Source organism: Mustelus asterias, unplaced genomic scaffold, assembly GCF_964213995.1.
Source record: "Mustelus asterias unplaced genomic scaffold, sMusAst1.hap1.1 HAP1_SCAFFOLD_102, whole genome shotgun sequence".
Taxonomy (NCBI): Eukaryota; Metazoa; Chordata; class Chondrichthyes; order Carcharhiniformes; family Triakidae; genus Mustelus; species Mustelus asterias.
In genome coordinates this window covers 468,700-484,209 of record NW_027590149.1, presented here as the reverse complement: position 1 = coordinate 484,209, position 15,510 = coordinate 468,700, and the positions used below count along the sequence as shown (strand labels likewise).

The following is a 15,510-nucleotide window of genomic DNA, read 5'->3' as shown; positions in this document are numbered from 1 at the left end:
TTTCACAGGGTAGAAGAGTCAATTGCTCGGGGGCACAGGTTTAAGGTGCGAGGGGCAAGGTTTAAAGGAGATGTACGAGGCAGATTTTTTACACAGAGTAGTGGGCGCCTGGAACTCGTTGCTGGGGGAGGTAGTAGAAGCAGATATGGTGGTGACGTTTAAGGGGCGTCTTGACAAGTACATGAATAGGATGGGAATAGAGGGATATGGTCCCCGGAAGGGTAGGGGGTATTAGTTAAGTCAGGCAGCATGGTGGGTGCAGTCTTGGAGGGCCGAAGGGCCTGTTCCTGTGCTGTAATTTTCTTTGTTCTTTGTGTTTCTCTCCAATCGAGAGAGAGACAGTTTGTTACATGTAGCTTCAGGGATACAATTTAATAAACGTGCGGCAATGGGAGGAGATGGGATTCCATGAACCCCACAGCCGGTAAGAGGACCAAACCCTCAGATTTAGCATCATTCTACATCACACTCTAAACACCAAACCAAATGAACTAACCAACTCCACATATAACCAAACAGGCACATTAATATCTGACAGGTTCGGGAAATCCGTGCACTCAGGCAGCACAGGCAGAATCACAGAATTGTTACAGAGCAGGAGGAGGCCATTCGGCCCATTGTGTCTGCACTGACTCTCCGAATGAGCAACTCACTAAGTGTCATCCCCCCACCTTCCCCCAAAACCCTGTGCATTCCAGAGCTTAACCACTGTCTGCAGGGGAAGGCCCCATTCAGGCAGAGCTGGCACCAGATTTAAAGGCAGCCAGCAGCACTTTTAAAGGCTCTGAAGGGAGCAGTGAGGGAGCCCTGGTTAATGAACAAAGGCCTGTAATGGCAGAAGGCAGATTCAACCCAATTCGCTGACACTTCCCTGGAAATTCTCAAGGATATATCGGTTTGGAGGGAGGCTCTGTTCCCTCAGGAGTGGAGGAGGAGACCTGTCACATCAACCCAAGCAAGTCTGGATAGAAACTGCCGAGGGCCAGAGCAGGCAGCACGTGGCTGCAGTGAGGCAAAGGATCAATAACCTGATATGTTCTGACAAGGAGAGCGTTAAACTTACAGGCTGATATGTGAATAAGGATGAAAGAGGAATGGTGGAAAGACCATCTCCACCCAGACACTGGCAATGTCCAGACAGCAGCATCAATCTTCAGGAACATGTCAGCCTCTCTGTGAAGGGTTCCGGTCAGTCAGAGATGACTGCTGCACTGCCGACACTGAGTGACCATCCTGGTGGTCCCATGATGGGCAGTCTGGCAGCATCATAGGCTTGTGTGTGTCTTTGATGGGTGAGTAACAATGGAAATTTATGTGCTTGTAGAAGAGGGCACAGAGCGTCAGAGAAGGAGCCAAGAGTGACAGTGTCTGGATTGTGTCATCCTTATGCCAATGGAAGATGCAGTGCTGGAGCTGGGAGACCTGGAGGCTGGGTGGGCAATCGCTGATGGTGAGATGGGTTGTGGATCCAGAGAGAGTGAGTGAGTGAATGGATGGGCACAGGAGAGACTCTGCTGCTGAGTCCATAACTTGGAGCTTGTGTGTTCATCATTGATCACATGGAGCTCTGGATTAGGAACAGTCAGAAGTTTAACAGCACCAGGTTAAAGTCCAATAGGTTTATTTGGTAGCAAATGCCACTAGCTTTCGGAGCGCTGCCCCTTCGTCAGGTGGAGTGTAGAAATGCTCACAAACAGGGCATACAGAGACACAAACTCAATTTACAGAATAATGACTGGAATGCAGTCTTTACAGATAATCAAGTCTTAAAGGGACAAACAGTGTGAGTGGAGGGAGCATTAAGCACAGGTTAAAGAGATGTGTATTGTCTCCAGACAGGACAGCCAGTGAGATTCTGCAAGTCCAGACAAGCTGTGGGCCATTCGGCCCATCAATCCTTCACTAACAACAATCCCGCCCAGGCCCTATAACAGTAACCCTACATATTAACTCTGCAAATCCCCCTGACATGAAGTGTCAATTTACCATCGCCGCTCAAACTAGCGTGCACATCTTTGGCATGTGGGAGGAAACTGGAGTAACTGAAGGAAACCTGCGCAGACACGGAGAGTACATGCAAACTCCACACAATCTGTCACCCAAGGCCGGAATTGACACGGGTCTCTGGCGCTCTGAGTCAGCAGTGCTAACAGCTCTACCACCCTGCCGACCATGATCAGCCGTGGTTCGTCCCAATTGCAGTGAGTATCGGACGAATAATTTCTATATTTTTTCATAAGATAAGCCTGGCATGCCATGAAAGACTCAAGCCAACATTTTCTCAAATGTTTATAAAATACGTTCATAAGGTGACCAAAACTATATACGTTACTTCAGCTGTGCTGTGACCACAAACCTATCAGATTTGTGACTGGCGACCTTTGCTCCCAGGCGAATTGTCCCTCATTGCCTTTTCTGTTGATTTGTCAAAGCTGTCGGATCTTATAATATGAAGTCATGTGATTGGATCAGGTTGGGGATTCTGAGAGTCAGCACACCCGAAGGTAGAAATTCAATACAGTTTGCAGTTGCCAATGACTGGACCTCAGAGGGTGAACCATAACATTATTCCCCCACTCCCTCAACATAAGGATTTGTGGGACTGACATCCCATTGCTCAGGGATCAGAGAGAGAAGCAACAGGAGTCAGAGGAAAAGCAGTTTTCCTGATTCATAACTGACGCCAATAGTAATGGGCAGTGTTTTTTATACAAATACCAGTGGTGAAATTATATTGTTGAATATTCAGTTATTATAAACACAATCTCACACAGTCTGCTACTTACTGCAGTTTCTGTATTTTACAGTCCGGATTCCTCAGAGCCACAGACAGCAGTTTCACTCCGGAATCTCCCAGTTTATTGTTACCCAGATCCAGATCTATCAGTGAGCGGTTTGTACTGAGAGCAGAGGCCAGGTCCTCGGCACAAGAATCTGTGAGAGCGTTACCACGGAGACTGGAGATCAGAGAGAGAAAAATAACAGGAATCAGGGTAAATCCACAGTGTTTCTAAGAATAAGGTCATTAACAATAATAATGTACAGCGCGGAACATTCAAGAAACACAACTTCAGTTCATACAGAAGGCAAAATTCTATTGATGCTGTAAATCTGAAATATGAATAAAATATGTTGGGAGACTCTCATCAGGTCAGGCAATATCTGTGAAGATAGAAACAGATTTAGTTTCAGTTCAATGAGCTAAAATTAGAAATTGGAAATAGCGGTGAATTAAATTGTTTGAAGTGACAGGGAGCTGGGGATGGGCGGGTGACAAGGAAAGAACAAAATGGAAGTGCCAGAGTGATTAAATGACAAAAAGGATGATGGTGAAAGGGAAGAGCACAGGATTCCCATGTCCTTACCCTGAGTCACAGGGAGGGACATGGGATGGTCAGTGGCTCAGGAATGGAGTGTGTGGTGGGGGTTGAAGATGATGCGACAGAAACCTTTCTCACACTGCCAGTGGTTCGGGTCTGGAATTCACAGCCGGGAAGTGTGGTGGAGGTCGGCTGCATCGAAGCAGTCAAAAAGGAATTAGATGATTATTTGAATATAAAGAATGAGCGAGGATACGAGAAAAACGCTGGAGAATGACTCAAATTCCTAATGCTAATTTGGTGAGCTGGTGCAGACACGATGGGCCAAATGGCCTCATTGTGCTCCGTAAGAATTCTGTGAAGATAATGGGTGGAAATGTATCGATATTTCAACTGGAAGTTGGTGATGTTGCCGTGTGGACAGTGTTAGTCGCCATAGTCCTCAATAAAATGTTAATACTGATAGGCAAAGGGATCTGGGTGTACAGGTCCACAGATCACTGCAAGTGGCAATGCAGGTGGAGAAGGTAGTCAAGAAAGCATTCGGCATGCTTGCCTTCATCGGCCGGGGCATTGAGTTTAAAAATTGGCAAGTCATGTTGCAGCTTTATAGAACCTTCGTTCGGCCGCACTTAGAATATAGTGTTCAATTCTGGTCGCCACTCTACCAGAAGGATGTGGAGGCTTTGGAGAGGGTACAGAAAAGATTGACCAGGATGTTGCCTGGTCTGGAGGGCATTAGCTATGAGGAGAGGTTGGAGAAACTTGGTTTGTTCTCACTGGAGCGACGGAGGTTGAGGGGAGACCTGATATAGGTCGACAAGATTATGAGAGGCATGGACAGAGTGGATAGTCAGAAGCTTTTTCACAGGGTAGAAGAGTCAATTGCTAGGGGGCACAGGTTTAAGGTGCGAGGGGCAAGGTTTAAAGGAGATGTACGAGGCAGATTTTTTACACAGAGTAGTGGGCGCCTGGAACTCGTTGCTGGGGGAGGTAGTAGAAGCAGATATGGGGGTGACGTTTAAGGGGCGTCTTGACAAGTACATGAATAGGATGGGAATAGAGGGATATGGTCCCCGGAAGGGTAGGGGGTATTAGTTAAGTCAGGCAGCATGGTGGGTGCAGTCTTGGAGGGCCGAAGGGCCTGTTCCTGTGCTGTAATTTTCTTTGTTCTTTGTGTTTCTCTAAAATAGAGAGAGAGACAATTTGTTACATGTAGCTTCAGGGATACAATTTAATAAACGTGCGGCAATGGGAGGAGATGGGATTCCATGAACCCCACAGCCGGTAAGAGGACCAAACCCTCAGATTTAGCATCATTCTACATCACACTCTAAACACCAAACCAAATGAACTAACCAACTCCACATATAACCAAACAGGCACATTAATATCTGACAGGTTCGGGAAATCCGTGCACTCAGGCAGCACAGGCAGAATCACAGAATTGTTACAGAGCAGGCGGAGGCCATTCGGCCCATTGTGTCTGCACTGACTCTCCGAATGAGCAACTCACTAAGTGTCATCCCCCCACCTTCCCCCAAAACCCTGTGCATTCCAGAGCTTAACCACTAGCTGCAGGGGAAGGCCCCATTCAGGCAATGCTGGCCCCAGATTTAAAGGCAGCCAGCAGCGCTTTTAAAGGCTCTGAAGGGAGCAGTGAGGGAGCCCTGGTTAATGAACAAAGAGCTGAAATGGCAGAAGGCAGATTCAACCCAATTCGCTGACACTTCCCTGGAAATTCTCAAGGCTATATCGGTTTGGAGGGAGGCTCTGTTCCCTCAGGAGTGGAGGAGGAGACCTGTCACATCAACCCAAGCAAGTCTTGATAGAAACTGCCGAGGGCCAGAGCAGGCAGCACGTGGCTGCAGTGAGGCAAAAGGATCAATAACCTGATATGTTCTGACAAGGTGAGCGTTAAACTTACAGGCTGATATGTGAATAAGGATGAAAGAGGAATGGTGGAAAGAACATCTCCACCCAGACACTGGCAATGTCCAGACAGCAGCATCAATCTTCAGGAACATGTCAGCCTCTCTGTGAAGGGTTCCGGTCAGTCAGAGATGGCTGCTGCACTGCCGACACTGAGTGCCCATCCTGGTGCTCCCATGATGGGCAGCCTGGCAGCATCATAGGCTTGTGTGTGTCTTTGATGGGTGAGTATCAATGGAAATTTATGTGCTTGTAGAAGAGGGCACAGAGCGTCAGAGAAGGAGCCAAGAGTGACAGTGTCTGGATTGTGTCATCCTTATGCCAATGGAAGATGCAGTGCTGGAGCTGGGAGACCTGGAGGCTGGGTGGGCAATCGCTGATGGTGAGATGGGTTGTGGATCCAGAGAGAGTGAGTGAGTGAATGGATGGACACAGGAGAGGCTCTGCTGCTGAGTCCATAACTTGGAGCTTGTGTGTTCATCATTGGTCACATGGAGGGCTGGGTTAGGAACAGTCAGAAGTTTAACAGCGCCAGGTTAAAGTCCAACAGGTTTATTTGGTAGCAAATGCCACTAGCTTTCGGAGCGCTGCCCCTTCGTCAGGTGGAGTGAAGAAATGCTCACAAACAGGGCATACAGAGACACAAACTCAATTTACAGAATAATGACTGGAATGCAGTCTTTACAGAAAATCAAGTCTTAAAGGTACAAACAGTGTGAGTGGAGGGAGCATTAAGCACAGGTTAAAGAGATGTGTATTGTCTCCAGACAGGACAGCCAGTGAGATTCTGCAAGTCCAGACAAGCTGTGGGCCATTCGGCCCATCAATCCTTCACTAACAACAATCCCGCCCAGGCCCTATAACAGTAACCCTACATATTAACTCTGCAAATCCCCCTGACATTAAGTGTCAATTTACCATCGCCGCTCAAACTAGCGTGCACATCTTTGGCATGTGGGAGGAAACTGGAGTAACTGAAGGAAACCTGCGCAGACACGGAGAGTACATGCAAACTCCACACAATCTGTCACCCAAGGCCGGAATTGACACGGGTCTCTGGCGCTCTGAGTCAGCAGTGCTAACAGCTCTACCACCCTGCCGACCATGATCAGCCGTGGTTCGTCCCAATTGCGGTGAGTATCGGACGAATAATTTCTATATTTTTTCATAAGATAAGCCTGGCATGCCATGAAAGACTCAAGCCAACATTTTCTCAAATGTTTATAAAATACGTTCATAAGGTGACCAAAACTATATACGTTACTTCAGCTGTGCTGTGACCACAAACCTATCAGATTTGTGACTGGCGACCTTTGCTCCCAGGCGAATTGTCCCTCATTGCCTTTTCTGTTGATTTGTCAAAGCTGTCGGATCTTATAATATGAAGTCATGTGACTGGATCAGGTTGGGGATTCTGAGAGTCAGCACACCCGAAGGTAGAAATTCAATACAGTTTGCAGTTGCCAATGACTGGACCTCAGAGGGTGAACCATAACATTATTCCCCCACTCCCTCAACATAAGGATCTGTGGGACTGACATCCCATTGCTCAGAGATCAGAGAGAGAAGCAACAGGAGTCAGAGGAAAAGCAGTTTTCCTTATTCATAACTGACGCCAATAGTAACGGGCAGTGTTTTTTATACAAATACCAGTGGTGAAATTATATTGTTGAATATTCAGTGATTATAAACACAATCTCACACAGTCTGCTACTTACTGCAGTTTCTGTATTTTACAGTCCGGATTCCTCAGAGCCACAGACAGCAGTTTCACTCCGGAATCTCCCAGTTTATTGCCACTCAGATTCAGATCTATCAGTGAGCGGTTTGTACTGAGAGCAGAGGCCAGGTCCTCGGCACAAGAATCGGTGAGATCGTTACCACGGAGACTGGAGATCAGAGAGAGAAAAATAACAGGAATCAGGGTAAATCCACAGTGTTTTTAAGAATAAGATCATTAACAATAATAATGTACAGCGCGGGACATTCAAGAAACACAACTTCAGTTGATACAGAAGGCAAAATTCTACTGATGCTGTAAATATGAAATATGAATAAATACGTTGGAGACTCTCATCAGGTCAGGCAATATCTGTGAAGATAGAAACAGATTTAGTTTCAGTTCAATTAGCTAAAATTAGAAATTGGAAATAGCGGTGAATTAAATAGTTTTAAGTGACAGGGAGCTGGGGATGGGCGGGTGACAAGGAAAGAACAAAATGGAAGTGCCGGAGTGATTAAATGATAAAAAGGATGATGGTGAAAGGGAAGAGCACAGGATTCCCATGTCCTTACCCTGAGTCACAGGGAGGGACATGGGATGGTCAGTGGCTCAGGAATGGAGTGTGTGGTGGGGTTGAAGATGATGCGACAGAAACCTTTCTCACACTGCCAGTGGTTCGGGTCTGGAATTCACAGCCGGGAATTGTGGTGGAGGTCGGCTGCATCGAAGCAGTCAAAAAGGAATTAGATGATTATTTGAATATAAAGAATGAGCGGGGATACGAGAAAAACGCTGGAGAATGACTCAAATTCCTAATGCTAATTTGGTGAGCTGGTACAGACACGATGGGCCAAATGGCCTCATTGTGCTCCGTAAGAATTCTGCAAAAATAATGGTTGGAAATGTATCGATATTTCAACTGGAAGTTGGTGATGTTGCAGTGTGGACAGTGTTAGTCGCCATAGTCCTCAATAAAATGTTAATACTGATAAGCAAAGGGATCTGGGTGTACAGGTCCACAGATCACTGAAAGTAGCAATGCAGGTGGAGAAGGTAGTCAAGAAAGCATTCGGCATGCTTGCCTTCATCGGCCGGGGCATTGAGTTTAAAAATTGGCAAGTCATGTTGCAGCTTTATAGAACCTTCGTTCGGCCGCACTTAGAATATAGTGTTCAATTCTGGTCGCCACACTACCAGAAGGATGTGGAGGCTTTGGAGAGGGTACAGAAAAGATTTACCAGGATGTTGCCTGGTCTGGAGGGCATTAGCTATGAGGAGAGGTTGGAGAAACTTGGTTTGTTCTCACTGGAGCGACGGAGGTTGAGGGGAGACCTGATACAGGTCGACAAGATTATGAGAGGCATGGACAGAGTGGATAGTCGGAAGCTTTTTCACAGGGTAGAAGAGTCAATTGCTAGGGGGGCACAGGTTTAAGGTGCGAGGGGCAAGGTTTAAAGGAGATGTACGAGGCAGATTTTTTACACAGAGTAGTGGGCGCCTGGAACTCGTTGCTGGGGGAGGTAGTAGAAGCAGATATGGTGGTGACGTTTAAGGGGCGTCTTGACAAGTACATGAATAGGATGGGAATAGAGGGATATGGTCCCCGGAAGGGTAGGGGGTATTAGTTAAGTCAGGCAGCATGGTGGGTGCAGTCTTGGAGGGCCGAAGGGCCTGTTCCTGTGCTGTAATTTTCTTTGTTCTTTGTGTTTCTCTCCAATAGAGAGAGAGACAATTTGTTACATGTAGCTTCAGGGATACAATTTAATAAACGTGCGGCAATGGGAGGAGATGGGATTCCATGAACCCCACAGCCGGTAAGAGGACCAAACCCTCAGATTTAGCATCATTCTACATCACACTCTAAACACCAAACCAAATGAACTAACCAACTCCACATATAACCAAACAGGCACATTAATATCTGACAGGTTCGGGAAATCCGTGCACTCAGGCAGCACAGGCAGAATCACAGAATTGTTACAGAGCAGGAGGAGGCCATTCGGCCCATTGTGTCTGCACTGACTCTCCGAATGAGCAACTCACTAAGTGTCATCCCCCCACCTTCCCCCAAAACCCTGTGCATTCCAGAGCTTAACCACTGTCTGCAGGGGAAGGCCCCATTCTGGCAGAGCTGGCACCAGATTTAAAGGCAGCCAGCAGCACTTTTAAAGGCTCTGAAGGGAGCAGTGAGGGAGCCCTGGTTAATGAACAAAGAGCTGAAATGGCAGAAGGCAGATTCAACCCAATTCGCTGACACTTCCCTGGAAATTCTCAAGGCTATATCGGTTTGGAGTGAGGTTCTGTTCCCTCAGGAGTGGAGGAGGAGACCTGTCACATCAACCCAAGCAAGTCTGGATAGAAACTGCCGAGGGCCAGAGCAGGCAGCACGTGGCTGCAGTGAGGCAAAGGATCAATAACCTGATATGTTCTGACAAGGTGAGCGTTAAACTTACAGGCTGATATGTGAATAAGGATGAAAGAGGAATGGTGGAAAGAACATCTCCACCCAGACACAGGCAATGTCCAGACAGCAGCATCAATCTTCAGGAACATGTCAGCCTCTCTGTGAAGGGTTCCTGTCAGTCAGAGATGACTGCTGCACTGCCGACACTGAGTGACCATCCTGGTGGTCCCATGATGGGCAGCCTGGCAGCATCATAGGCTTGTGTGTGTCTTTGATGGGTGAGTATCAATGGAAATTTATGTGCTTGTAGAAGAGGGCACACAGCGTCAGAGAAGGAGCCAAGAGTGACAGTGTCTGGATTGTGTCATCCTTATGCCAATGGAAGATGCAGTGCTGGAGCTGGGAGACCTGGAGGCTGGGTGGGCAATCGCTGATGGGGAGATGGGTTGTGGATCCAGAGAGAGAGAGTGAGTGAATGGATGGGCACAGGAGAGGCTCTGCTGCTGAGTCCATAACTTGGAGCTTGTGTGTTCATCATTGGTCACATGGAGCTCTGGGTTAGGAACAGTCAGAAGTTGAACAGCACCAGGTTAAAGTCCAACAGGTTTATTTGGTAGCAAATGCCACTAGCTTTCGGAGCGCTGCCCCTTCGTCAGGTGGAGTGTAGAAATGCTCACAAACAGGGCATACAGAGACACAAACTCAATTTACAGAATAATGACTGGAATGCAGTCTTTACAGATAATCAAGTCTTAAAGGGACAAACAGTGTGAGTGGAGGGAGCATGAAGCACAGGTTAAAGAGATGTGTATTGTCTCCAGACAGGACAGCCAGTGAGATTCTGCAAGTCCAGACAAGCTGTGGGCCATTCGGCCCATCAATCCTTCACTAACAACAATCCCGCCCAGGCCCTATAACAGTAACCCTACATATTAACTCTGCAAATCCCCCTGACATGAAGTGTCAATTTACCATCGCCGCTCAAACTAGCGTGCACATCTTTGGCATGTGGGAGGAAACTGGAGTAACTGAAGGAAACCTGCGCAGACACGGAGAGTACATGCAAACTCCACACAATCTGTCACCCAAGGCCGGAATTGACACGGGTCTCTGGCGCTCTGAGTCAGCAGTGCTAACAGCTCTACCACCCTGCCGACCATGATCAGCCGTGGTTCGTCCCAATTGCAGTGAGTATCGGACGAATAATTTCTATATTTTTTCATAAGATAAGCCTGGCATGCCATGAAAGACTCAAGCCAACATTTTCTCAAATGTTTATAAAATACGTTCATAAGGTGACCAAAACTATATACGTTACTTCAGCTGTGCTGTGACCACAAACCTATCAGATTTGTGACTGGCGACCTTTGCTCCCAGGCGAATTGTCCCTCATTGCCTTTTCTGTTGATTTGTCAAAGCTGTCGGATCTTATAATATGAAGTCATGTGACTGGATCAGGTTGGGGATTCTGAGAGTCAGCACACCCGAAGGTAGAAATTCAATACAGTTTGCAGTTGCCAATGACTGGACCTCAGAGGGTGAACCATAACATTATACCCCCACTCCCTCAACATAAGGATCTGTGGGACTGACATCCCATTGCTCAGAGATCAGAGAGAGAAGCAACAGGAGTCAGAGGAAAAGCAGTTTTCCTTATTCATAACTGACGCCAATAGTAACGGGCAGTGTTTTTTATACAAATACCAGTGGTGAAATTATATTGTTGAATATTCAGTGATTATAAACACAATCTCACACAGTCTGCTACTTACTGCAGTTTCTGTATTTTACAGTCCGGATTCCTCAGAGCCACAGACAGCAGTTTCACTCCGGAATCTCCCAGTTTATTGCCACCCAGATTCAGATCTATCAGTGAGCGGTTTGTACTGAGAGCAGAGGCCAGGTCCTCGGCACAAGAATCGGTGAGATCGTTACCACGGAGACTGGAGATCAGAGAGAGAGAAATAACAGGAATCAGGGTAAATCCACAGTGTTTTTAAGAATAAGATCATTAACAATAATAATGTACAGCGCGGGACATTCAAGAAACACAACTTCAGTTGATACAGAAGGCAAAATTCTACTGATGCTGTAAATCTGAAATATGAATAAATATGTTGGAGACTCTCATCAGGTCAGGCAATATCTGTGAAGATAGAAACAGATTTAGTTTCAGTTCAATTAGCTAAAATTAGAAATTGGAAATAGCGGTGAATTAAATAGTTTTAAGTGACAGGGAGCTGGGGATGGGCGGGTGACAAGGAAAGAACAAAATGGAAGTGCCGGAGTGATTAAATGACAAAAAGGATGATGGTGAAAGGGAAGAGCACAGGATTCCCATGTCCTTACCCTGAGTCACAGGGAGGGACATGGGATGGTCAGTGGCTCAGGAATGGAGTGTGTGGTGGGGTTGAAGATGATGCGACAGAAACCTTTCTCACACTGCCAGTGGTTCGGGTCTGGAATTCACAGCCGGGAAGTGTGGTGGAGGTCGGCTGCATCGAAGCAGTCAAAAAGGAATTAGATGATTATTTGAATATAAAGAATGAGCGGGGATACGAGAAAAACGCTGGAGAATGACTCAAATTCCTAATGCTAATTTGGTGAGCTGGTACAGACACGATGGGCCAAATGGCCTCATTGTGCACCGTAAGAATTCTGCAAAAATAATGGTTGGAAATGTATCGATATTTCAACTGGAAGTGGTGATGTTGCCGTGTGGACAGTGTTAGTCGCCATAGTCCTCAATAAAATGTTAATACTGATAGGCAAAGGGATCTGGGTGTACAGGTCCACAGATCACTGAAAGTGGCAATGCAGGTGGAGAAGGTAGTCAAGAAGGCATACGGCATGCTTGCCTTCATCGGCCGGGGCACTGAGTTTAAAAATTGTCAAGTCATGTTGCAGCTTTATAGAACCTTCGTTCGGCCGCACTTCGAATATAGTGTTCAATTCTGGTCACCACTCTACCAGAAGGATGTGGAGGCTTTGGAGAGGGTACAGAAAAGATTGACCAGGCTGTTGCCTGGTATGGAGGGCATCAGCTATGAGGAGAGGTTGGAGAAACTTGGTTTGTTCTCACTGGAGCGACGGAGGTTGAGGGGAGACCTGATATAGGTCGACAAGATTATGAGAGGCATGGACAGAGTGGATAGTCAGAAGCTTTTTCACAGGGTAGAAGAGTCAATTGCTAGGGGGGCACAGGTTTAAGGTGCGAGGGGCAAGGTTTAAAGGAGATGTACGAGGCAGATTGTTTACACAGAGTAGTGGGCGCCTGGAACTTGTTGCTGGGGGAGGTAGTAGAAGCAGATATGGTGGTGACGTTTAAGGGGCGTCTTGACAAGTACATGAATAGGATGGGAATAGAGGGATATGGTCCCCGGAAGGGTAGGGGGTATTAGTTAAGTCAGGCAGCATGGTGGGTGCAGTCTTGGAGGGCCGAAGGGCCTGTTCCTGTGCTGTAATTTTCTTTGTTCTTTGTGTTTCTCTCCAATAGAGAGAGAGACAATTTGTTACATGTAGCTTCAGGGATACAATTTAATAAACGTGCGGCAATGGGAGGAGATGGGATTCCATGAACCCCACAGCCGGTAAGAGGACCAAACCCTCAGATTTAGCATCATTCTACATCACACTCTAAACACCAAACCAAATGAACTAACCAACTCCACATATAACCAAACAGGCACATTAATATCTGACAGGTTCGGGAAATCCGTGCACTCAGGCAGCACAGGCAGAATCACAGAATTGTTACAGAGCAGGAGGAGGCCATTCGGCCCATTGTGTCTGCACTGACTCTCCGAATGAGCAACTCACGAAGTGTCATCCCCCCACCTTCCCCCAAGTCCCTGCGCATTGCAGAGCTTAACCACTGGCTGCAGGGGACAGCACAATTCTGGCAATACTGGCCCCAGGTTAAAAGGCAGCCAGCAGCACTTTTAAAGGCTCTGAAGGGAGCAGTGAGGGAGCCCTGGTTAATGAACAAAGGGCTGAAATGGCAGAAGGCTGATTAAACCCAATTCGCTGACACTTCCCTGGAAATTCTCAAGGCTATATCGGTTTGCAGGGAGGTTCTGTTCCCTCAGGACTGGAGGAGGAGACCTGTCACATCAACCCAAGCAAGTCTGGATAGACACTGCCAAGGGTCTGAGCAGTGGCTGCAATGAGGCAAAAGATGAATAATCTGATATGTTCTGACAAGGTGAGCGTTAAGCCTCCAGGCTGATATGTGAATAAGGATGAAAGAGAAATTGTGGAAAGAGACACTGGCAATGTCCAGACAGCAGCATCAATCTTCAGGAATATGTCAGCCTCTCTGTGAAGGGTTACATGGAACATAGGACATAGAACAGTACAGCACAGTACAGACCCTTCGGCCCACGATGTTGTGCCGAGCTTTGTCCAAAACCAAGATCAAGCTACCCCACTCCCTATCATTCTAGTGTGCTCCATCTGCCTATCCAATAACCGCTTGAAAGTTCCTAAAGTGTCCGACTCCACTATGACAGCAGGCAGTCCATTCCACACCCCAACCGCTCTCTGAGTAAAGAGTCAGTCAGAGATGGCTGCTGCACTGCCGACACTGAGTGACCATCCTGGTGGTCCCATGACGGGCAGTCTAAATTAGCGTTAGGTTTGTGTGTGTCTTTGATGGGTGAGTAACAAGGGAAATTTATGTTCTTGTAGAAGAGGGCACAGAGAGTCATAGAAGGAGCCAAGAGTGACAGTGTCTGGATTGTGTCATCCTTATCCCAATGGAAGATGCAGTGCTGGAGCTGGGAGACCTGGAGGCTGGGTGGGCAATCGCTGATAGTGAGATGGGTTGTGGATCCAGAGAGAGTGAGTGAGTGAATGGATGGGCACAGGAGAGGCTCTGCTGCTGAGTCCAAAACCTGGTGCTTGTGTGTCTTCCATTGGTCACATGGAGCTCTGGGTTAGGAACAGTCTGCAGGACGTGTTGGAATGTGCATTACCCTCTAACATTCTTCACTCTCTCACAAATCAACAGCTGCGGTGAGAGGGAGACGGGCGTGTAGCTCTGAAGATGGGGAGGGGTCAGAGGATGGATTGTCACATTATACTCTATAACGTCCGCCAGAGCAGATAATGTCTCTCACGATTAGCAAAGGGGTTACAATCTGGCAGCACAGGAGAGCACACACAAACCCGAGCAGCTGATGAAGGCAGCAATAGCTGAGTTCACTCACACTCTCGAGAGGACAGGTCATTGTCAGCTTCAGGTAGATGAAATGTGACTGGAGTCTTTAACAATGCAGCAGATACTGGAGCTGCAGCGTAGGATACTTTAACATTTGGTGGAGTTTCCAAAGGCTGTGTGTATCCATACACAAAGGATGGAGGAGTCAATCCAGGCCAGCAGTGTTACCATGTCTCAGGTCTGAGCACAAATATCATCCTCCACAGAGAGATTGGTGACCTTCATGGAGAGTCACATCCAGCCTCTCACCCACAGGAAATACACATGAGCCTGCATGTTCTCACCACCTCCATGAGCTCTGTGGAACACGGGCTGTGGGAGGGGTGGGAAAATGTGTCTGGAGTAACTGTCAGGACCTCCCCAGCTGAGCAGGGAGGGTCCAGTTTGCCCTGAATGGATAGAGGAGCGGCTGCCTGCAGTATTCGGGGCTCCTCTCAGGATGCCTCTGGTGTGGGCAGTGGGTCCCCTTCTGCTCCGACTGTGACACAAGCACCTCACGAAGCTATGATGACAGAGACAACTCCAGCATCTGTGCAGAGGACCCGCAGTTGGCCGGATCCTTCCAGGACTCAGGAAATCCGAGGACAAAGGCCACGGTCATCGAAATTCCCAGAGGAGAGGAGAGAGGTAAGATGCTGCCTGCAGCTCAGCGGAAAGTGCGGGGATGGCGGTGGTTGTCATGGTGGGGTTGCTTCCTTGGGTTTCACAGGATTATACTTTGTTATTACTGGTCACTTTGTTATGTCTGTATTTTCAGTAAATTCAGAGATGGAGCACCACTAAAAAAATGCTTCACCATATTACTGGGTCTTTAACAGTTCACTGGGAATGTGAGATGGGAAATACAGCACTGAATCAGGTCAATACAATTCCAATACCTTTGTTTCATGTCGTGACGGCTCCAGGGAAA

The 15,510-nt window shown here is 47.4% G+C and overlaps 1 protein-coding gene across 1 annotated transcript in view; it reads right to left on the bottom strand.

Annotated features, from left to right (window-relative positions):
• LOC144484373 (NACHT, LRR and PYD domains-containing protein 12-like) overlaps positions 1 to 15,510 on the bottom strand; it is a 48,204-nt gene that overhangs the window by 18,167 nt on the left and 14,527 nt on the right. The window contains exons 4-6 of the mRNA XM_078202895.1: positions 11,152 to 11,322; positions 6,971 to 7,141; positions 2,787 to 2,957 (exon numbers count right to left, since the gene is read on the bottom strand). Of these exons, the coding sequence (XP_078059021.1) occupies positions 2,787 to 2,957; positions 6,971 to 7,141; positions 11,152 to 11,322 (513 nt within the window). The remainder of the gene's footprint in view (positions 1 to 2,786; positions 2,958 to 6,970; positions 7,142 to 11,151; positions 11,323 to 15,510) is intronic.